General features: G+C 49.6%; 1 protein-coding gene and 1 long non-coding RNA gene across 5 annotated transcripts; both read left to right on the forward strand.

Moving 5' to 3' along the window:
* Positions 1–8,446: 8,446 nt before the first annotated feature.
* Positions 8,447–12,552, forward strand: LOC136537382 (F-box/kelch-repeat protein At1g55270-like). Of its 4 annotated transcripts, XR_010779107.1 has the most exons (4): positions 8,447–8,638; positions 10,420–11,761; positions 11,994–12,114; positions 12,210–12,552. XR_010779107.1 is itself a non-coding variant. In XM_066529374.1 (2 exons), exons 1-2 carry the CDS (start codon positions 8,576–8,578, stop codon positions 11,668–11,670), a joined length of 1,314 nt encoding a protein of 437 aa, XP_066385471.1. In that variant the 5' UTR covers positions 8,447–8,575; the 3' UTR covers positions 11,671–12,203. The 4 variants fall into 4 exon arrangements, 1 of the variants encoding a protein (XP_066385471.1); XR_010779106.1 differs by having other exon boundaries at positions 10,420–12,114; positions 12,210–12,550; XR_010779109.1 differs by lacking the exon at positions 11,994–12,114 and having other exon boundaries at positions 12,210–12,549.
* Positions 12,553–13,188: 636 nt separating this feature from the next.
* LOC136537401 (uncharacterized) lies at positions 13,189–22,027 on the forward strand. The gene is made up of 5 exons (XR_010779110.1): positions 13,189–13,225; positions 21,011–21,122; positions 21,215–21,362; positions 21,699–21,800; positions 21,888–22,027. It is a non-coding gene; the product is annotated as an uncharacterized lncRNA (long non-coding RNA).
* Positions 22,028–23,047: the final 1,020 nt, after the last annotated feature.

Below are 23,047 nucleotides of genomic sequence, written 5' to 3' on the forward strand. Positions count from 1 at the left end.
CTCACCCGAGAGATAGGAATTGGTCTCCATTTCGCCCGACGGCAAGGAACGAGTCTCACCCTGCTCCATATCTAAAGATTGGATTCATCCTCCCTGACAACTTCTCCCCATTCCCTCAAGATGATAAGTACAGGGCAAGACAAGATGTTCGGGTCAACCATGGCTCCAAGGACCATACCCTGCGCCCTAGCAGGAAAAGTACTGTCAGGGGATGATAGGACAGGTGCTTTAGACCCTTCCGGGCGCTGTAGAGCCCGAAAGGTTGTATAGGTGCGTGCTCCTCGCCCTGTAGAGTTGTAGGCGCTGCCTTCAGCCCTGGGACACGCAACCCGATGAAGATATACGACAACCGCTATGCTCCAGAAAAGGACTTAATATCTCCACGCACGACGGACATTCCGTCACCACGCTATGGACCCAAGGGAGCGGCACTCGCTTCCCGACCCCTCAGGTCCGCCAAGTCAAAAGGCCTTGACCACGTCGTCGCTCCGGACCCCGACCCCTTGTCCCTCCGACGAAGACTCACAGGAACCAGAAGGCATGCGGAGCAAGGCTGGGAGAGGCCAATAAGTCAAAACCACTGTACTACAGCCCACACCCTGCGCAGGGCAGCATTCTGTAATCAACCTGACATTCTACAGAGACATCAACAGTATTGTAGGCGCATATCTTCCTTCGTACTCATCAAAATGAAGAACAAAGCCAGGTAGACGTGAGCCACAAGACTAAGTAGAGTATACATCCTAAACCCTCGCCCTTGTAAAAGCCACCCCCTTCCTCTATAAAAGGGGATGCGCTTCCTCCATCAGAAGGAGGGACTCTGGAGACCGATCAATACGACACATAGATACACATAGTCAAGTTGTTTCAAACCTCTTGACATCCCTTCAACCCTTCCATCAAAGACTTGGGACCAGTCCCTCTCTCGATCGTTTATACCCCTTACTACAACTGTTCACGGTGCTAATAACACGAGCAGCAACAAACTGGACGTAGGGACTTTTGGCCCAAACCAGTATAAATCTTGTGTCCTTTAGCGCACCATCCGAGCCTAACGCGCATTACTATAAATTTACTTGCCGGTGCTTGTACAAAACACTGACACTTTGATACCACTTGTAGGGTCGAGATGACAACTAGAGGGGGGTGAATAGTCATTTCTAAAACTTAATCGCGTCGGCTAACCGAAACAAGTGTGGAATTAAAACTATCGGTCTAGCCAAGACTACACTCCTCTATCTATGTTCTTTAGCACCTTGCAAAGATCCTAATTGAGCAATTAAGGTGCCGAGCTAGCTAGAGCTCACCTAACCAATTCTAGAAGCAAGGTCACACAAACCTATGCCGCTAGTACTTCAAGCAACAAGGGAGCTCCTACTCATGCTAGTAAGCAAAAGCACAAAGCCACCTAAGCTCACTAGCAATGCTCAATAACAAGGTAACCAAAGACAAATTAGAGAGCTCAATTACTTAGCTACACAAACTAAGCAATGTGACTAACAAGGTTACACAAACCAAATTAGCCACGCAAGGGAGCTATTTCTATGCTACACAAGCTAGAAGGTAACTAGCAAACTACACAAGCTAACTAATTACAAAAGCAACTACACAAGCACAATGTATATGAAAGTAAATACAAGCTTGTGTAACGAGGATGCAAACCAATGGGAATACAAGGATGATACGATATTTTTTTCCCGAGGTTCACGTGCTTGCCAACATGCTAGTCCCCATTGAGATAAGCTCCAAGGTTGCCACCGGTCCTCTTGCTAGTGGTGACCCACAAGCAGCGGTGGATCCAGGAAATATTTTAGGGGGACTGAACAACACATAACTTCGACTGCTGCTCGATTTTAAGTCTCAACCCCCCTACACTATATAACTTTACCTAAAAATTCATAGAGGCTCTACAGTGTTTTCCATAGCTCCGGTATAGGTAGGGGGCTTGAGCCCCCCCGACCCCACCATTGGATCCGCCCATGCCCATAAGTCACACTCTCCCACATGGAGTGCTTACCACAAGCTCTAGCACTTGACCCGGCTAGACCCCTTGTCGCCCTTCGCGTCTCGCTTTTACTAGAGTTGCTCTTCATGGCTCTCGCGGGGTGAGCATAATGTCCCTCACAAAGCTTTTCTCCGGAGCACCGCACAAGCTTCTTGTGGGCTTCCACGGAGACCACCACCAAGACATCTAGGAGGTGGCAACCTCCAAGAGTAACAAGCACCACTGGCTTGCAACTTGATCACCTAGTGCCACTCGATCGCACTAGAATCGCTCTCTCACACAATAGGATAATCACTATCAAGCATATGTGAGATGGGGGTTCCCAAGCACTCACAAGCATAGACACAAAGTCCCCCAAAGTGCTCCGCACTAGCCATGGCCGAGACCACCTTCTATTTATAACCCCACGGGCTAAACTAACTGTTACCCCTTCACTGGGCAAAACTCAGGACGATCGGACGCTCTGGTCAGATCGACCGGACGTAGGACCCTAGCGTCCAGTCGCGCGATGCACGCCACGTGTCCCCTGCTTCAAACGCCGATCGCCCAATCTCAAAGGTCATCGGTACATTTAAGTTATGACCGGACACGCTGCTCAAAGTGACCGGACGCAGGACCCCAGCGTCTGGTCACTTCCAGTAAGCTTCTAGAGTTGAAAATTCGTGACCGAATGCGTCCGGTTGGTCATGATCAGACGCCGCATCAGCGTCCAATCATTTCTCCTCTTCTCTTGCTGCCACATCAGTGGGACTAGACGTAGCCACCCAGCGTCTAGCCACGAAGTGACCTAGCATCCGGTCGAAGACCGACGCCTGCGCCTTCACTGCTGCCACTAACTTGACATAGGACCCTAGCGTCTGGTCACTACGTGACCAGTGTCCGATGCACACTGTGAAACCTTGTCTTTTCTATACAGGGCGCCGATGGAGTTTCGAACCTTTCTCGCCTCCATTCCATCGCTGAGTTGATCTACATCAACTCCAACTTCATCTCCTTTATAAATGTGCTAACACCACCAAGTGTACACTACCATATGTATGTGTGTTAGCATTTTCACAATCATTTTCCAAAGGATTAGCCACTCAACTTGCCACACCACTCAATCCTAGCGACGATGCAAAGTTAGATCACTCGAGTGGCACTAGATGACCGATATGCAAACAAGTTTGCCCCTCTTGATAGTACGGCCATCTATCCTAAACCCGGTCATAAATTTCTCTACACACCTATGACCGGTGAAATGAAATGACCTAGGTTATACCTTTGCCTTGCGCATTCCATTCCATCTCCTCTAATGTCGATGCAACACATGCACCAACACGATCAACAATGATATGATCCACTTCATATCATCACATGATCATATTGGTTCATCGACCTGGACTTCACTTGCTTTTCACCGTTGCCTTCGTCCATCGACACCAAGTCTTGCTCAAGCTTCACCGTCACGCGGGCCATCGCTCCAAAGCCTCCGACTTGCCCTTCACGCTTGCAACCAGTCCATCAAGCCAAGTTATGTCTTGATCTTCTCTACCTTGATCACATGACTCAATGTTATGTCTCATGTGCAATAAGCTCCTTCATCATCACATGTGTGAGCTTTGCAACATCTCCAAGCCATTTTCACCTTCATGGCATATGTTGCTCATACACATGTACCTGTGGACTAATCACTGTGTATCTCACATAAACATAATTAGTCCACCTAGGTTGTTGCTCAATTACCAAAACCACACAAGGACCTTTCACTCTGTCCTTGAAGGACAAAGCTGCGGACACGCCCAACCCATAGCCAAAGGGCTCGTCGACACAGGGGTCGAGGTGTGGAGCATCGAGCGGTGGCGGCGATGCCATGACACGCTGTTAGTGGTGGCGGCTGGGTGGGGAGGAAGAGTGGCCACGTGCTAGCGCTCAGGCAGGTGGTATGCGGCCCTGCTCGCGATGGTGGCCAACGGCGTGGCGCGGCGCGGTGGCCTGGGGCTAACTAGGATGTCGAATCAAACTGTCACTGCATTAGTGTACATGATCACTTCTCGATGTGTTTCTTGTCCTATCACAAGAATTGAACCTGGAAGGACTCCTAGCCAGGTTGGCCAATCTATAGGAAGGTTGCCCGACCTTCCAACATCTTTCTCCACAACTTCCCCTCTCTCTCCATTTCTCTCTCCATTGTTGCATGTAATGACTTAAGAGTATGATAAATAGAGACTACTAAAACTTGTTTCACCAATTTTAAACATGACCTGCATTAAGGTGAACTAACAAGGTTAACAAAATTAATAGCTTGACTAACTCTAGACATTATAAGAATTAAAGGCTAACTAACCTCGCTATAAACTAAAGAGTAAAATACACGCCGATCCTTGAATTTTTCTCTAGGTGTCATTTAGGTCTTAGAACTCTAATGTATTTTTAAGTCCACGGATTTGTCTTTATGGATTGTCTAGAACCCAAACTTCGATTTCCTCGGACATGTTTAAGTGTGTAATCCAGGAACTTGTCATAGTGTAAGTTAGGTCTAAATGGACCTGATCTACTCTGCATCACGATGCCATATGCCATAGCGGTTGGATCCACACCTTATTCTTGACCTGGGAAGAAACTTAATGGCAAAGAAACCGTTCACCTACCTCTTCTGTCTAAGGAGCACTACTTTGGTCTTGTTATCACCACTATTGATGATGCCATGAGGCATGGGTCGAGGATGGCTAGTTGGCGATTGTGATGCAATGTCATACTAGATTGGAACACAGAGAGGAGAGCATGGAGATGGAGCTAAAAGAGAGGGAGAGCATATAGACGGAGCGCCATAGACTAGCATGTGGGCTAGCTGGAGCTCGTTTGGACCTAGATGCCCTAGTAATTTGAGGACCCAAAAATAAAGTTTTGATAGTTATGGACTTAGATGGCACCCCAAGACAAGTTGGGTACCTGAGAATGAATTTTGAGAGTTTGGGAACCTAGGTGACACCACAAGACAAGTTTAAATTACATGAAAATGTATTTTGAGAGTTCAATGGCCTAAGCGACACCATGTGACAAGCTTAAGGAGTGCTCGTGCATATTTTACTCTAAACTAAATTGGACAACATCGTTATTTTAAAGTTATTCCATGGAATTTTCATTTCTAAATAGCGTAGTGCTTTCCTAGGAAGCTAACAAAGTTGTGTTCATGTTTTTTTCTCAAATCCGAGCATATATACATAGATACTCATATGATGCACATGCGCAACCCTATCTCTAACCCCCTGTAAGCACCTCCAAGACCTCTAAGAGATCAAGCCGACATATCTTATGATTGATAAAATCATTATTGGCTCCATGCTATTGACAAGCTTGTCAACTATATATACCACCGAAATAATAGTGTTGTTAAATTCTAGAATAACTTTAAAAGAAAAGAAAAGAAAATGTAAGTACCGGTTCTAGGCTAAAAACTTAAACCGATAACTAACTCAGTTTCCCTACGGTTCACCTTTCTAGGCAAATAACTTCGTTACTACTTCCTCCGTCCTAAATTATAAGACATTTGACTTTTTTGACACCAAGTTTGACTACTCGTCTTATTCAAAAATTTGTGCAAAATACCATTTCTTTTTATGGTGGCTTGCTTTATTAATAAAAGTTCTTCAAGAATGATTTAAATTTGACTATGTTTGCACAAATTTTTTGAATAAGACGAGTGATCAAATTTGGGGTCAAAAAAAAGTTAAACGTCTTATAATTTGGAATGGTGATAGTATGTATTTAGTACTTTAACTAGTTCTTAAACAAACATTTCATAAACTAAACTAACGTACAACCAATTTATGAGCTTTGTAATTTTAAACATGCAACTATATTATGCTGATGATTTGTAAAGTATATCATGCCACCGCCCGATTAGGAAAGATAAACTTACTAATTCTTAGGCTACACGCAATGCGAATGCAGTGTTTGTACTTTGTAGGAACCAGCCACTTGTAGAGACAACACCTTTGCTGATAAGCCAGCTGTATCTGTTTTGCTATGAGAGAAAAAACTATATATTTTAACTGATAAATCGGCTGATAAGTTCAAGCGAACCGGACCTTTGCTGTTGCAAGATGCAGCCATGCAACACGCATCAATGCGCGAATGACGTCAAACGGATTATTATCGAAATGATTCGAACTGTTTCAAAGACCCAACATGCATTTTTCTGCATTGGGCTCTTTCATCAACTGATGTAAAGATCAATTAATCCACCATAGTTTTTCTTTAGGGAAAGATATCTCGGACAGCCAAGACTGACTGTATCGACCTATCAAACAGATCTCTCCGTTTGCTGGTCGCCAAAGACGAGAGCTTCGCCTTTGGAAGCGCCAGTAGCGTAGGGCGACCGGGCCAGCCGAGCCCCTCTGAATTAGTTGACGGCTTTGATGACTCGACGGGTTTTGTTAATAATAAGGTGTCCGACTAAAGTCATGCCAATGCATGCTAGGAACTAACAACTCCTAATCATTTGTTTTTGCTTTCGTGTCATGTAAGATTTAAACATCAATTGTCCCCATAAGTTAAAAGGGACTACGAACAAGTTTCAAGAAACTTGTTTTATTTCAGGAAAAAAATAATAAAAGACTAACCTAAGTAAAAGCACAACACACAAAAACGCTACACAGGTAGGTATTAATTTGTAAGGACACTCAACCTTAACTAGAGAATTGGTAGATGTGGTTTTTGCACGAGCTCAGGAGCAGTTCCGCTGAAGTAGCAGTGGTCCACGTATGATAACAAGCGTGTTTGTTCAGTCTTGGGTTGTTCTTCCATTTCCATTCTAGCAACTCCTTTTTTTTTTCAGAGGGCTGGTGCCTGGTGGAGAGCTTTTCAAGAAGCAGCTGGTGCAGGAGCTTGCGTTCTTAGGGCATCACACTAGGACAAACAATTAATTAGTAGCTAAAAAGTAGTCTAAGAAGTTGCTCTTCTGAGAAGCTACTGTTTTTTTTAGATAAAGGAATACAAATATTCTGGTCTCCCTAACCATGCGTGAGTATAAACGTCTGATACAGAAAAATTGGTTCTTAGACCAAGTTCCACTAAGTAGAAACAAGATTAAACAAAACTATCAAACGTGACCGGTCCAAACTAAACCGAATCAACTGAAACCAAACAGCTAAGAGACGCAGCCCTCAATCCTTCTCGATCTGATGACGCCAACCATGTTCCCCAAACGCTTGTAACATCAGTATTTCCAAGCGTTTGCACCCATCCTTCAAAGCTCTTCTCGTTTCCTCTTTAGACAGCAGTGACCAATACCTGATCTAATAAGTTCTCCTGAAAATTACCTGCAAGCAAGAATTAGACATTTTCTGTTGAACACTACATCATTTCTATTTAACCATAAAACCCAGCAAATTACTACTAGCTCCACTATGATCAGATCCCTCAAACTTGGAGCAAAGCTCCTTACCCAAGCATCAAACATATGAGCCGTCCAATTAGGTGGTTGAAGATTAAAAGCAATTAGCAAGGAATTCCACATAGATCTAGCCAAGCGACAATAAAAAGGGATGTTGCACGGTCTCCTCTAAAGCGCAGAGGTTACATCTAGTATCCCCGTTAGGTCGTTGTCTTCTGATGGTTTCTGATTGTGTTCATCCCTTTTCAATCCTTAATTAAATGCTACCTATTCAAGTTTGTTCGTGACAATCTTGCCAATGATCGTCCTCATAATCTATTTAGTGTATGCTTAATTTGACGAAAATTACCTAACCTAAACAACTCTCCTAAACTTTCAGTCTTAAGTGCATAAGGTCAGACATTGTTGCCTGGTTAACAAGCATATCAAGGCAACAACTAAACATGCTCTTAATCCTTTGTAACCAAACAAGTTTTAAAACTTAAAGGATACATGTTTCAATCAGGACAGACACATCAAACCAATTATCTTTTTTTTCTATTCCTATATAATACAGTAGTACTCTCAACGTCACAAAAGAAGATTTATGATAAGTAAAAAAGTTGACTAAGTTTATAAAAAAAATTCTAAATAGTTTTATTATAAAATTATATTTTATAATTAACCTAATAAATGATGCTTATTCGGTATTATAAACATTAGTAGGTTATTAATAAATTTGATTAAATTTAAATTTGTCTGACTTTCCAGAATTGGATTTTTTTTTACGGAGGGAGTACTGGTACGGCATAAATAAATAAACATGAAAAGGCAGCCGAAGTGTGGAACACGGCTTCGCAAAAAAAGTCAAAGCCAGCTCTCTACAAAAGTTTGCGACGAAGAAAAGGTGGACCGTGGACATGGACCGCGATCTGTGTCTGGTGACTGGTGTCGTGAGACTGAGACCTGACTGACTACGCGCGTCCACAGAGCTGTCAACTGCTCGCAATACGCAATTTCTTGATCAAACCCCGCCCCCACCCCCCCCCCTCATTTCCACCCTCTTTTCCCTGATCCCACCGAGACCGAGGTTTTTGTCCAAAAAAACCAGCAGCCCCTCCTCCCCTCCCTTCCCTGCTCTTCCACCCCTTCCTCTCCCGGCGACCGGCTGGCCCCTCCTTTGCTGAGGCGAGTGACCCCCGCCCGATCCGGCGATGGACGCTGCGTCCAGGCCGCCACCGCCCCACGGAGCAGGGGTCCGCGTCCGCGCCCCGCTGGTGAGCTCCGCTCCGCTCCTCTCCGCCTCCCTTTCCTTTCCTCTTGTTCGTCGACCAAAGACGCGTCTTTTAGGCGGGGTTTGTTAGACCGGGTGTTAGGGGAGAAGGTGCCGCCTTTGAGCTGGAAGCTTCGATCTTTTGGGGTCGGGGATGAGGCTTTCGTTGTACGGATCGAGGGTTTTGGCCGATGCCGTCGCGGTTGACGGTCTGGATCTGGGTGCTTGCCTACTTGGGTCTGGGGCTATTGTTCGCTGAGTTTTTTTTTGTGGTGGTTTTGCGCTTCAGGGCCGTGATGGAATCACTAGTAGGAATGGGCCGGGGAAACTGTCTTGTCTTATCTACTATAGCCTTTGTTTGATTTATACCGCGGAATCCGTCGATGATAGTGTTGCCGGACTGCTTGTAGCAAGTGCAACCTCAGTTCTAATTTGTCGATGGTGCTGATTACTGTTAAGTACGAAAGTACTACCATATGGGGTTTGCATATTGCGCATGCTTAAGTTTTGTTTTCTCTAGTTGTGATTGTTCCATCTTTAAGTACAGTCACTGTAAATTGCATGAACTTGTGTTATGCTGTAGTGGTGCATTGTCTGCTCCTAATTGACGATCTGGGATTTCATTTTGCATATATCCAGCTCAAGTGTTGTGATATGTTCATTAATTTCTGAACATTCCGCAGATTATCTGCTTATGTTTTGTTAATTTGAAGGCTACACAAGTTTTATAACGATTTTGGTCTAACTGATAAAACCAGAGATAAAAAACCTTTCCTGAATTCCTGTACCATTTCATGAATAAGTTCAACAGTAGTTCAGTTGACGGCTGTCTTTAAACTGCTTACACACTCACAGTCTACCTGGGACATTGGTCCATGTTTTTCAAACCAACTGCATAATCTTTCAGTTGTGCAGATTTCCAGAACTGAGCTATCCCCTGTTGGGGACATTGGTTCAGGTCCTATGTTGATGAACTTACATGTATTGATGATATTTCCTTACTGAAGATAGTTCTATGAATTTAATATTCTTGATTTGGGAGATCAGATTCATGAAATCCTTACATATTTTTTTTGGCAAAGTAATGCCTTTAACCCTCATATAGTCATAATGTTGAACTAGTGTCAACTCAATTTGAAAACATGATAGTTCTCTTGTTCATGATTTTACGTGCCAAATGTCATTTGATTTACTGATGCATTAATGCCCAAATCTAAATTGATACATTAAATATGAAACTGTAATTTATAGGAAACACAGTTTACTAGTTTAGAATTTTTTTGCTGCATTCGAAATATCCTACAATTGAAGGGCGTGCCTGATGCAAGCGGTAGAGTCTTACCGCCTGTGACCGGAAGGTCCCGGGTTCGAGTCGCGGTCTCCTCGCATTGCACAAGCGAGGGTAAGGCTTGCCACTAACACCCTTCCCCAGACCCCGCACAGAGCGGGAACTCTCTGCACTGGGTACGCCCTTTTTTATTCGAAATATCCTACAATTGCAATCATCTTGGGGAGCTGATTATTGATGGTAACATTTATTTGAAAGATTTTGAACAAAAGGAAATTCTAGATGTAAAGAAACGAAGTTATCCATGCTGCTATGCATCCCTGATGCTTCATTTGTAGTATTTAGGTTTTAATGTTCATGTCATTGTTTTGTGGCTAGAGTTGAAGCTCCTAATAATATTTTGGTGTTTTATTTATTTATTTATTTACCATTATTTATGATATCATTCTTTTCTGCGAATACAACTTCTAAACATTCTTTTTATCATTGGCTGCCAGGTGGAGTCTGTCTCCTGCTACTGCAGATTAGATACAGGCCTTAAAACTGTTGTTGATGCTAGGAAGTTTGTTCCTGGCGCGAAGATGTGCATGCAACCTGAAGTCAAACAAAACAAGCGCAAGTCAAGGGGCTCAAGAAAGGAAAGGTCCAAGACGCAAGCACCACTTTTACCAGGCCTTCCTGATGATCTTGCTATTGCCTGCCTTATACGAGTTCCTCGAGTAGAACACCCCAATCTCAGGATGGTTTGCAGAAGATGGAACCGCCTTTTGTGTGGGAATTACTTTTACTCCTTGCGTAAGAAAATTGGAGTGGCGGAAGAATGGGTGTATGTCTTTAAAAGGGACCGTGAAGGGAAGATATCCTGGCATGCCTTTGATCCACTACACCAGCTATGGAAGTCACTCCCACCAGTTCCACACGAGTATTCAGAAGCATTGGGCTTTGGGTGTGCTGTTCTGAGTGGTTGCTATCTGTACTTGTTTGGTGGGAAAGATCCTTTGAGGGGTTCTATGAGGCGTGTTGTATTCTACAATGCTCGTACAAACAAATGGCACCGTGCTCCGGATATGATGAGGAAACGTCACTTCTTTGGTTCTTGTGTAATAAACAATTGTCTCTATGTTGCTGGTGGGGAGTGTGAAGGAATACAGAGGACACTGCAGTCTGCAGAAGTTTATGATCCAAATAGGAACAGATGGGCCTGCATTACTGAAATGAACAATGGGATGGTGCCTTTCATTGGAGTTGTATATGATGGCAAGTGGTTCTTAAAGGGGCTAGATTCCCATCGCCAAGTAACTAGTGAGGTCTACTTACCATCATCCAATACATGGTCAGCGATTGATGATGAGATGGTTACAGGTTGGCGGAACCCAAGTATTTCCTTCAATGGCCGGCTCTATTCAGCTGACTGCCGCGATGGCTGCAAGCTTAGAGTCTATGATGAGAACACAGGAACATGGACAAGATTCATGGACAGCAAGCACCATTTGGGCAGCTCACATGCCTTTGAAGCTGCAGCTTTGGTGTCACTAAATGGGAAACTCTGTGTTATCAGGAACAACATGAGCATAACTCTTGTTGATGTCTCGGACCCAACAATGAGTGTTGAGACAGGTAGTGCACGCATGTGGGAAACTGTTGCTCGGAAGGGCCAGCATAGGTCGTTTGTGGCAAACTTATGGTCCAGCATTGCAGGACGGAACTTAAAGAGTCACATTATCCATTGCCAGGTGCTCCAAGTTTGAATGCAGATTTTGTTAGTGGGAACATGATCAAATGTTAAAAGAAGCAACAGGTTCAGAATTCAGATCAGTGATACAACCCTCCATTTCGAAGGTAGTAAGATTTCATTGCAGAATCATGGGGAAAAAAGGTCATTGGCGTGCCACTGTAGCTCCCAAAGTCCCAAATAGTTATTTGTTCTCTTTGAGAACTGAACTCCAATTACATTCTGGCAGCGTTGGAAGATCATCATTCATGGGAGAAGGTTTTTCATATTTTGAGTGCAAACCAGAAAGTGAGAAGGAATTTCCCTAGTGTAATGGCATTTTCTTTTTCTTGGTGGCAGGCTGGGAAAATTATTTGGTGGGGATATATTGTTCTCTGATCATATCTATTCTATCGTTTCCATCGCGTAATAACTGGCATCTTACTGTGTAATGTTGGTGTATATTGTAGCAGCAGACTAGGTAAGACTGTAGGATTAGAGTAGTCAGGATTATGCCTATTATACTTCAAATTTTTGTTGAAATTCCTGATATTTTCGTATACCTTATCTATGTAGATGCTGGATAAATGCAAGAGAATCTGCTGTTTTAGTCATGCAATCGTAGAAACACAAGCCGTTGTTTTCCAACTTAGATATGCAGTCGATGACCTCATTAAAAGAAGGTAAATGGTATCGAGATGATCGGAGAGTTTTGGTTGATGTTTCATGGAGCAGTATGACATTATTGTAATATGGTTGGCTCGGTGGTAACTTCGCCGGTGCAACGAACTATGGCGCTCCTCTCGGCAAAATACCTGATACCCGATCCCCGAACCTAGACTCAGAAGTACCTGAACCTAAAATATCCGATCATAATTTTGGCAATGTAAAAACCCGAATTTAATTTGGGTAGTGTAGGTACTGTTCCCTGGTATCCGAACTACCCAAATTATCCAAAATATCTTATGTTCCTACTATGAAGACATGAAGTGGTTCAATGCAATATAAATTCATTATTTGGTATGTATTGATGTAGATTTATGCTAACTTGATAATTAAGTTGTTATTAATCTCTTATTATCAAACCGGGAGAGTTTGGCCGCCAGCCAGGGTGGCCACGTCGCCCGAAATTCACCTCGCCGTCCGATTCTGCGATCCACGTTCCGTGTTGCGTCCGCCCCTTGTTACAATTTCGGCCCGCTCGCTAGGAAACCCTCGCCGGCTCTCCACGACCCCGACGCCCTCCTCTCCGCTCACGAGCCGACGGCGCGGGCGGACCTCGGCGGTGGCCGGCCATCCGCTCGGCGGCGGCCACCCTCCTCCTCCTCCTCGTCCACCACCACCGCCACCGCACCCCTTCCTCCTCGCGACGCGAGCCAGCGGGTCGCAGCAGTGCGAGCGCCGACCTAGGGTTTGGCCCCTCCGTCGCCAGTCGTCCCAATGGCCGCGTGGTCACGTAGGCGGTGCGAACAGACCTCCACGATGGCCGCTGCGCGGGCTGGACGGTGGCACACGTCCGCGAGCTAGCCCCCGCTGCCCCCCGCACGTGGCCGCCGCCGTGCCTGCCACCCCGACGCGCCTTCGTCACGCAGGTTCGCCTCTCCTCCTGGGCTCCGCATCAAGACAGTTTGAGCTCCATGCATTTTCTTCTGGTCCTTTTGGTGGTCATACCTTTCAAGTTATGATGTTAGGTATATATTCAGTACATGTTCTCTTTTCCTACTGTCGGATACCATAAAAAGGGGTACCCTAAGCAAGAACCAAAAAGATTGCTTAGACCTTACAAATATCAAAGCCGAAGGACAACCACGGGGCCTCGGCCGATTCTCCGATTCGCCCCGCCGAGGCCCTCTCGCCGAGGCCTTCTCGCCGAGGCCGATTCTCGCCGAGGCCCTCTCGCCGAGGCCGATTCGCCCCGCCGAGGCCCTTTCGCCGAGGCCCTCTCGCCGAGGCCGAGTCTCCGATTCGCCCCGCCGAGGCCTTCTCGCCGAGGCCATCTCGCCGAGGCTGATTCCCGCCGAGGCCCTCTCGCCGAGGCCTTCTCGCCGAGGCCGATTCTCCCCGAGTCCGATTCGCCCCCGCCGAGGCCCTCTCGCCGAGGCCGATTCTCGCCGAGGCCGAGTCTCCGATTCGCCCCGCCGAGGCCTTCTCGCCGAGGCCGATTCTCGCCGAGGCCGATTCTCCCCGAGGCCGATTCGCCCCGCCGAGGCCTTCTCGCCGAGGCCGATTCTCCGATTCGCCCCGCCGAGGCCCTCTCGCCGAGGCCATCTCGCCGAGGCTGATTCTCGCCGAGGCCCTCTCGCCGAGGCCCTCTGGCAGGTTGTCCCATCCATTTAATGCGCATGAATGCACCCACTACATCAGCCACGACCAGCAGGGTATGGCAACAGGAACGATGGGACATCGGTCCAATCTCCTTTTTACCATCCCTTACTGATGGTGTAGGGGTTACCATGCCCTGCGGCCACATGCCCTGCACTTTTCCACCTAAACCGGGTACGACGCTGACCATCGAGGCCCCCGCATCATACTCAGGTCACCTCCCAGGCCTCTACGCAGACAGTCACAAACACCTGCCAGGCCTCGACGCCCCACCAAGTCAACAAATCCACAGGGCATGGCATGTCACCTACAGTGAAGGCCATGCTGACTAGACGTCAACAAGGACTCCTACGACTTCAACAGCCTCGGGCATGGCCTGCGTGACACACCAGTGATCAAGTACTAATTGCCATTCCTGACACTGCTGCTACAGGGATATAGTACTAGATCTTCCTTCTAAGGCTCCACGTGTAGCTCTCTCATGTATTCCTGGCTCCCCCCTTACAGCTATAAAAGGGGGCAGCCAGGGCCATTTCTGGGGGCCGACTCCAAGGGACACGCACCCTCCGGGGACGGAAAACGGAGGGGGGACCTGGTAACGCACACACACGCACATCCTTGCCGCCTGAGAGCAACGTCTCAAGCGGCCCGCACGACACCCTGCCGAGACCTGGGACCAGCTCCCTCTCTCCTTTAGCTTGTAACCCCCTACTACGAGCACTTCGGTGCAAGGAATACAAGATCGACCTCTCAGACTGGACGTAGGGCCTCGATTGCCTGAACCAGTATAAACCTTGTATCTCTTTGCATCACCATCCGGAATCGGGAGCACGCAGAACAAATTCACTGGTTGGTTGAGGACCCCCCGGTCCGAAACACCGACAGTTGGCGCGCCAGGTAGGGGCTGCTGCGTGTCGGTTTCGTCATCCCAGCAGGTTCTGGATGGCAGACCCCATACGACCACACATCTTGGCACGATGATCTGGTTCGGAGCCTAGAGTTCATGTCTCTAGGATGCAAGTACGACATGGTACTCCTCACGCCCCGAGCCCCGCCGACCGACGTCGACATCACGCACCAGCAGCCCAGGCACGGGTGGCTCCCAAGCCACCGCTCTCGTCACGCTCGCCAGGCGCAACGCGGGCAGGACCACCTTGACACCGCGCGAGCTCATGGTGGTGCACCGCGTTCTACCGGCACCCCATGTCCAGCTATTGGCACAAGGTCCCTGGTTGGGGGCCTGACTCGCCTGAGCCTGGACATGGGTGAAACGCCGACGGCATGCGGCGACGCCCCGTCGGCATCCCATGCCCGGCTGTTGGTACAGAGTCCCTAGTTGGGGACCTATCTAGCTTAAGCCTGAGCAGGGGAAAGATGCCGGTGGCGCGGGGCGACGTCCTACCATCAAGCTCTGCCCCGCCACCTCCTGAGGAGCCGATTTCTTTCATCACCCCATTCGACATGTACTACTATGTGACTATGCCATTCAGTCTCAGAAATGCAGGGGCCACGTACCAGCGGTGCACCACCCAGGTCTTGGGCGAGCACATCGGACAAACCATCGAGGCCGGCGTGGACGACATCAAGGACAAGTCCAGGAAGGCCAGTGACCTCATCGATGACTTGGAAGTTGGTGGCCCGCCCGAGTACTAAAGCACGGGACCTACAAGCTAGCCTACGAGAAGGGCGAAATCCTCACCAACACTTGGAACATAAAACAGATACGTCGCTTCTACCCTTAAATTCCCAAGCGTCATACAATTTTCCTCGAAATACAATAAAGAAGCGTTCTTTAATTGTTCTAAATTTTTGAGGAACCCCCCGAGCCCATCGGTACGGGTTCGGCGTTACGATAACGCAAGGGGGGAGACTCGACTCTGCCTCTGCAGAACCGAGCCTCCCTCGGGGGCTAGGGGGAACCCCCCCTAATCCCAAACTTTGTCATGAACTCTGACAAATCGCTTGCAAAAACCTAAGGACCAAAAGTTTGCCTCGAGGCCAAAAGGCCGGCTGAGCCGCGAGACAGCCTACGCCTCTAGGCTACGGCAACTCCCTCACCACCTTTCACCCGAGGGGCAGCTTAGGCTCCAAGGAAGTTTTTGTAAAGGACTTGTCTAAAAACGAGACAGGGGGACACCGTTTTTTAGTCGTCTTTTTGAAAAATTTCCTACGCTGAACTCTCTCGCGTACTCTGACAAATCAACTGTAAAAAACCTAAGGACCGAAAGTATGCCTCGAGGCCAAAAGGCCGGCTGAGCCGCGAGACTGCCTACGCCTCTGGGCTACGGCAACTCCCTCACCACCTTTTGCCAGAGGGGCAGCTTGGGCTCCGAGGAAGTTTTTTGCAAGTGATATGTTCAGAAACGGAGCAGAGAGCAAGGGCTGGGAAACATAATAGAAAACGATTAAGATGCATATATACACAAGTACTGAAAAGGCCTCGACGGCCATAAACGCTATGGTACAATGATGTACGTCCTAATCTATTACATGACCCCTTTGACCCAGGTCAGAATACGGGGTCGCCAGCGTCGACGGACAGCGTAGGAGGAGCCACCTCCTCTTCGAACAGCCGGGCCAGTGACGTGCCAGGGGCCTCAGCCGCCTCCACCAAGCTTCATCACCTCCTCCTCGGCCTTCTCATCGTCCTCTGCCACGACGTAAATCGTGTCCGAGACCGGCAGGGAGGTCCGAGGGTCACACAAAAAGCCAGGGGAACTCCTGATCGCCCTCTCGCTTCGTGCAGAGGCTCAGGGGCTCTCCCTACAACCTTGCCGAAACCCCACGACCCGAACTCGCACTTGTGGGCTCGGCAAATACGACAAAAACTCCTCACTCGAACACGAAAACGAAAAAAGCCCTTGGAGGAGTAACTCCACTCCTCCAGGGCCTCGGGGGCTACACCTGGCGGGTGCGCTCGCGCGCACCCATCGGAACCTAAAAAAAAACAAAACACAATCCCGACGGGAGCAGCTGCAAGCCAAGTCTCGACAAACCCTTAGGGAGAGTGCTCGCACTCCCCCCGAGGCTCGGGGGCTACTGTCGGATACCATAAAAAGGGGTACCCTAAGCAAGAACCAAAAAGATTGCTTAGACCTTACAAATATCAAAGCCGAAGGACAACCACAGGGCCTCGGTCGATTCTCCGATTCGCCCCGCCGAGGCCCTCTCGCCGAGGCCTTCTCGCCGAGGCCGATTCTCGCCGAGGCCCTCTCGCCGAGGCCGATTTGCCCCGCCGAGGCCCTCTCGCCGAGGCCCTCTCGTCGAGGCCGAGTCTCCGATTCGCCCCGCCGAGGCCTTCTCGCCGAGGCCATCTCGCCGAGGCTGATTCCCGCCGAGGCCCTCTCGCCGAGGCCTTCTCGCCGAGGCCGATTCTCACCGAGGCCGAGTCTCTGAGGCCCCCTCGCCGAGGCCCTCTCGCTGAGGCCGATTCTCGCCGAGGCCGAGTCTCCGAGGCCGATTCGCCCCGTCGAGGCCCTCTCGCCGAGGCCGATTCGCCCCGCCGAGGCCCTCTCGCCGAGGCTGATTCTCGCCGAGGCCGAGTCTCCGATTCGCCCCGCCGAGGCCTTCTCGCCGAGGCCGATTCTCGCCGAGGCCGATTCTCCCCGAGGCCGATTTGCCCCGCCGAGGCCTTCTCGCCGAGGCCGATTCTCCCCGAGTCCGATTCGCCCCGCCAAGGCCCTCTCGCCGAGGCCTTCTCGCCGAGGCCGATTCTCGCCGAGGCCGATTCTCCCTGAGTCCGATTCGCCCCCGCCAAGGCCCTCTCGCCGAGGCCCTCCCGCCGAGGCCGATTCTCGCCGAGGCCGAGTCTCCGATTCGCCCCGCCGAGGCCTTCTCGCCGAGGCCGATTCTCGCCGAGGCCGATTCTCCCCGAGGCCGACTCGCCCCGCCGAGGCCTTCTCGTCGAGGCCGATTCTCCGATTCGCCCCGCCGAGGCCCTCTCATCGAGGCCTTCTCGCCGAGGCCGATTCTCGCCGAGGCCCTCTCACCGAGGCCCCCTCGCCGAGGCCCTCTCGCCGAGGCCGATTCGCCCCGCCGAGGCCCTCTCGCCGAGGCCCTCTCGCCGATTCGCCCTGCCGAGGCCTTCTCGCCGAGGCCATCTCGTCGAGGCTGATTCTCGCCGAGGCCCTCTCGCCGAGGCCCTCTGGCAGGTTGTCCCATCCATTTAATGCGCATGAATGCACCCACTACATCAGCCACGACCAGCAGGGTATGGCAACAGGAACGATGGGACATCGGTCCAGTCTCCTTTTTACCATCCCTTACTAATGGTGCAGGGGTTACCATGCCCTGCGGCCACATGCCCTGCACTTTTCCACCTAAACCAGGTACGACGCTGACCACCGAGGCCCCCGCATCATACTCAGGTCACCTCCCAGGCGTCTACGCAGACAGCCACAAACACCTGCCAGGCCTCGACGCCCCACCAAGTCAACAAATCCACAGGGCATGGCATGTCACCTACAGTGAAGGCCATGCTGACTAGACGTCAACAAGGACTCCTACGACTTCAACAGCCTCGGGCATGGCCTGCGTGACACACTAGTGATCAAGTACCAATTGCCATTCCCGACACTGCTGCTACAGGGATATAGTACTAGATCTTCCTTCTAAGGCTCCATGTGTAGCTCTCTCATGTATTCCTGGCTCCCCCCTTACAGCTATAAAAGGGGGCAGCCAGGGCCATTTCTGGGGGCCGACTCCAAGGGGCACGCACCCTCCGGGGATGGAAAACGGAGGGGGGACCTGGTAACGCACACACACGCACATCCCTGCCGCCTGAGAGCAACGTCTCAAGCGGCCCGCATGACACCCTGCCGAGACCTGGGACCAGCTCCCTCTCTCCTTTAGCTTGTAACCCCCTACTACGAGCACTTCGGTGTAAGGAATACAAGATCGACCTCTCAGACTGGACGTAGGGCCTCGATTGCCTGAACCAGTATAAACCTTGTGTCTCTTTGCATCACCATCCGGAATCGGGAGCACGCAGAACAAATTCACTGGTCGGTTGAGGACCCCCCGGTCCGAAACACCGACAGTTGGCGCGCCAGGTAGGGGGTACCCTAAGCAAGAACCAAAAAGATTGCTTAGACCTTACAAATATCAAAGCCGAAGGACAACCACGGGGCCTCGGCCGATTCTCCGATTTGCCCCGCCGAGGCCTTCTCGCCGAGGCCGATTCTCACCGAGGCCCTCTCGCCGAGGCCCCCTCGCCGAGGCCCTCTCGCCGAGGCCGATTCGCCCCGCCGAGGCCCTCTCGCCGAGGCCCTCTCGCCGAGGCCGAGTCTCCGATTCGCCCTGCCGAGGCCTTCTCGCCGAGGCCATCTCGCCGAGGCTGATTCCCGCCGAGGCCCTCTCGCCGAGGCCTTCTCGCTGAGGCCGATTCTCGCCGAGGCCGAGTCTCCGAGGCCCCCTCGCCGAGGCCCTCTCGCCGAGGCCGATTCTCGCTGAGGCCGAGTCTCCGAGGCCGATTCGCCCCGCCGAGGCCCTCTCGCCGAGGCCGATTCGCCCCGCCGAGGCCCTCTCGCCGAGGCCCTCTCGCCGAGGCTGATTCTCGCCGAGGCCGAGTCTCCGATTCGCCCCGCCGAGGCCTTCTCGCCGAGGCCGATTCTCGCCGAGGCCGATTCTCGCCGAGGCCGATTCTCCCCGAGGCCGATTCGCCCCGCCGAGGCCTTCTCACCGAGGCCGATTCTCCCCGAGTCCGATTCGCCCCGCCAAGGCCCTCTCGCCGAGGCCTTCTCGCTGAGGCCGATTCTCACCGAGGCCGATTCTCCCCGAGTCCGATTCGCCCCCGCCGAGGCCCTCTCGCCGAGGCCCTCTCGCCGAGGCCGATTCTCGCCGAGGCCGAGTCTCCGATTCGCCCCGCCGAGGCCTTCTCGCCGAGGCCGATTCTCGCCGAGGCCGATTCTCCCCGCCGAGGCCTTCTCGCCGAGGCCGATTCTCCGATTCGCCCCGCCGAGGCCCTCTCGTCGAGGCCCTCTCGCCGAGGCCGATTCGCCCCACCGAGGCCCTCTCGCCGAGGCCGAGTCTCCGATTCGCCCCGCCGAGGCCTTCTCGCCGAGGCCATCTCGCCGAGGCTGATTCTCGCCGAGGCCCTCTCGCCGAGGCCCTCTGGCAGGTTGTCCCATCCATTTAATGCGCATGAATGCACCCACTATATCAGCCACGACCAGCAGGGTATGGCAACAGGAACGATGGGACATCGGTCCAATCTCCTTTTTACCATCCCTTACTGATGGTGCAGGGGTTACCATGCCCTGCGGCCACATGCCCTGCACTTTTCCACCTAAACTGGGTACGACGCTGACCACCGAGGCCCCCGCATCATACTCAGGTCACCTCCCAGGCCTCTACGCAGACAGCCACAAACACCTGCCAGGCCTCGACGCCCCACCAAATCAACAAATCCACAGGGCATGGCATGTCACCTACAGTGAAGGCCATGCTGACTAGACGTCAACAAGGACTCCTACGACTTCAACAGCCTCGGGCATGGCCTGCGTGACACACCAGTGATCAAGTACCAATTGCCATTCCCGACACTGCTGTTACAGGGATATAGTACTAGATCTTCCTTCTAAGGCTCCACGTGTAGCTCTCTCATGTATTCCTGGCTCCCCCCTTACAGCTATAAAAGGGGGCAGCCAGGGCCATTTCTGGGGGCCGACTCCAAGGGGCACGCACCCTCCGGGGACGGAAAACGGAGGGGGGACCTGGTAACGCACACACACGCACATCCCTGCCGCCTGAGAGCAACGTCTCAAGCGGCCCGCACGACACCCTGCCGAGACCTAGGACCAGCTCCCTCTCTCCTTTAGCTTGTAACCCCTACTACGAGCACTTCGGTGCAAGGAATACAAGATCGACCTCTCAAACTGGACGTAGGGCCTCGATTGCCTGAACCAGTATAAACCTTGTGTCTCTTTGCATCACCATCCGGAATCGGGAGCACGTAGAACAAATTCACTGGTCGGTTGAGGACCCCCGGTCCGAAACACCGACACCTACCTTTTCCAAAATTCCCTTCTCTGTAATGTTACCATTTCAACTTACAGAACATATAAGGTGGAAAGGCCTACCATCTTGTCATGTGTGTCAGGTCAACACAACCATCAGAGCTGACAGTTCAATTGACAAGCTCTGATGGGTTACGGACCCTGGCTTCAGGTACGATAGCGTTAGTATATTTTCTCTTGGTACTTAGGCAGCAGAAAATATTTCTGGTATTCACAGTAACTGATAGTATTGCCCTGTTGTAGAGTTTCTGGCACATCAAATTGGACAGAACTGGAGCGAAAATTGGTTGCTAAAGGCACGAATAGAACTTCAGGCCTTCGAATAACAGCTAGGAAGAAAGGCACTGTATCGTTTGATCAAGTATCACTCATGCCTGCAGACACATACAAGGTACAATATAACTTTTGTTCTCTATGGTATGAGAAATAGAAATCAAGCTGAGAAAAAAAGGTATACAATTTAAAGCATACAGGCAGTAAAACAACTTTGTTTGGCAATGCAATCCTAGTATCTGAACCAAAACACGTTTACAAAGTTTGTAGCCACATTTAGAACTACAGCAGCCAGCTAACTGTCGTTTATAGCTAACTTTACTGCTTTGGTTTGTTTGATGAATTTAATGCATACATAGGTGAATTTGATAGCGTCCTACCATACAGCCATGCTTATATGCTTGTGCATAAGTTTATCTGCGTATTTAACAACGATTCTTCTTTATTCATGCAGGGACATGGTTTCCGCACAGAACTTATAACCATGCTTTTGGATTTAAAACCGCGATTCATGAGATTTCCTCGTAATGAGATGTGTTTTCTTAATTAAAATCAGGTAATTGATGTTTGTACGTATATGATATATTGATAAGTGTGCAGACATATTTGTGATAATTTACTAGATTGCATACAACTCTTGTAGGTGGTTGCTTTGTTGAAGGCAACTGGTTAACAAATGCTTTCAGATGGAAGGAAACTATTGGTCCATGGGAAGAAAGGCCTGGGAACTATGGCGACGTTTGGAATTACTGGACCGATGATGGCCTTGCCTTTTATGAGTTTGTACTGGTAAAATTTGATTGATGTCATCTGATTTTGCTTCTTTTGGTTTCAGCCTAGCTGATCATATCTTTGTTCTGAACTGTTCACAACAGCTTGCTGAAGACCTGTGGGCTCTCCGAGTTTGGGTCTTCACTGCTGGTAGGTGGTGTTTGTGATTTGACAGTGTTTATGATTTGACAGGAAAAACCCTTTTTGTTATATGTTTAATCATCATCATCATACCCATTAAGTTCGGATTCTTCTCTTGAATTTACGTATCAGCCACAATAATGGACTTGATATGATTGAACCTTTCGTTAAGGTATATATAATCGTTTGTTGTTTGCATGATGTAACATACAGATTTTCTCCTCCTGTGTTGGAATATCATCGATCATTGTCTTCTACTTTTTTCCTGGATTTTGTATAGGTTTTCAACCAATGTAGCTCATTTTTATCTCTGGAATCTGGAGTCTTTTGATCAGCAAGCTCAGTTTCGGTAGCCTCAATGATCTTTTCAAAGGAAAATCATATAAAGACTATTTTTTTTTCAAGAATCTGAATGACGACCACATGTACTGTGCATTTCCTGATGATTTTAATTATTACATGCTCTATTTCATGAGTTTGTTTTTCCTGATATAGGATGCTTTGGACGGCCTTGAGTTTGCAATGGGAAGTGAGGAGTCAGCGTGGGGTTCTATTAGAGCTGCAATGGGCCATCCAGAACGATTCCCACTGAAGTATGCTGCAATTGGAAATGAAGAATGTCTTAAGGAGTTTTACCAAGGTACATAAAACCATTATCGATTGGCTTTAATATTGAACAGCTACCATGAATGTCCTACTCTGACCCTGATATTATTTAATTCTGCTTAAGTAGAAAATTACATCAAATTCTATTATTCTATACGATCTGTCATTTACATTTTTTTTGCGCTGCCTGTGATTCATCCTTGGCCGGATCCGTCGGCTGCATGGCTGCATTTCTCCGCTCCCCATTCGATCTATGCAGTGAATCAGGTGCCAAAAAATCCCCTT

This window comes from Miscanthus floridulus, chromosome 1 (genome assembly GCF_019320115.1).
Source record: "Miscanthus floridulus cultivar M001 chromosome 1, ASM1932011v1, whole genome shotgun sequence".
In the NCBI taxonomy this organism is placed as follows: domain Eukaryota; kingdom Viridiplantae; phylum Streptophyta; class Magnoliopsida; order Poales; family Poaceae; genus Miscanthus; species Miscanthus floridulus.

What these genes read in the sequence shown, in the direction of transcription:
- LOC136537382 (XM_066529374.1), top strand. Translation starts at nt 8,576, where the DNA reads ATGGACGCTGCGTCCAGGCCGCCACCGCCCCACGGAGCAGGGGTCCGC. An exon ending in TCCGCGTCCGCGCCCCGCTG is followed by an intron (nt 8,639 to 10,419) that starts GTGAGCTCCGCT and finishes ATTGGCTGCCAG; the next exon opens with GTGGAGTCTGTCTCCTGCTA.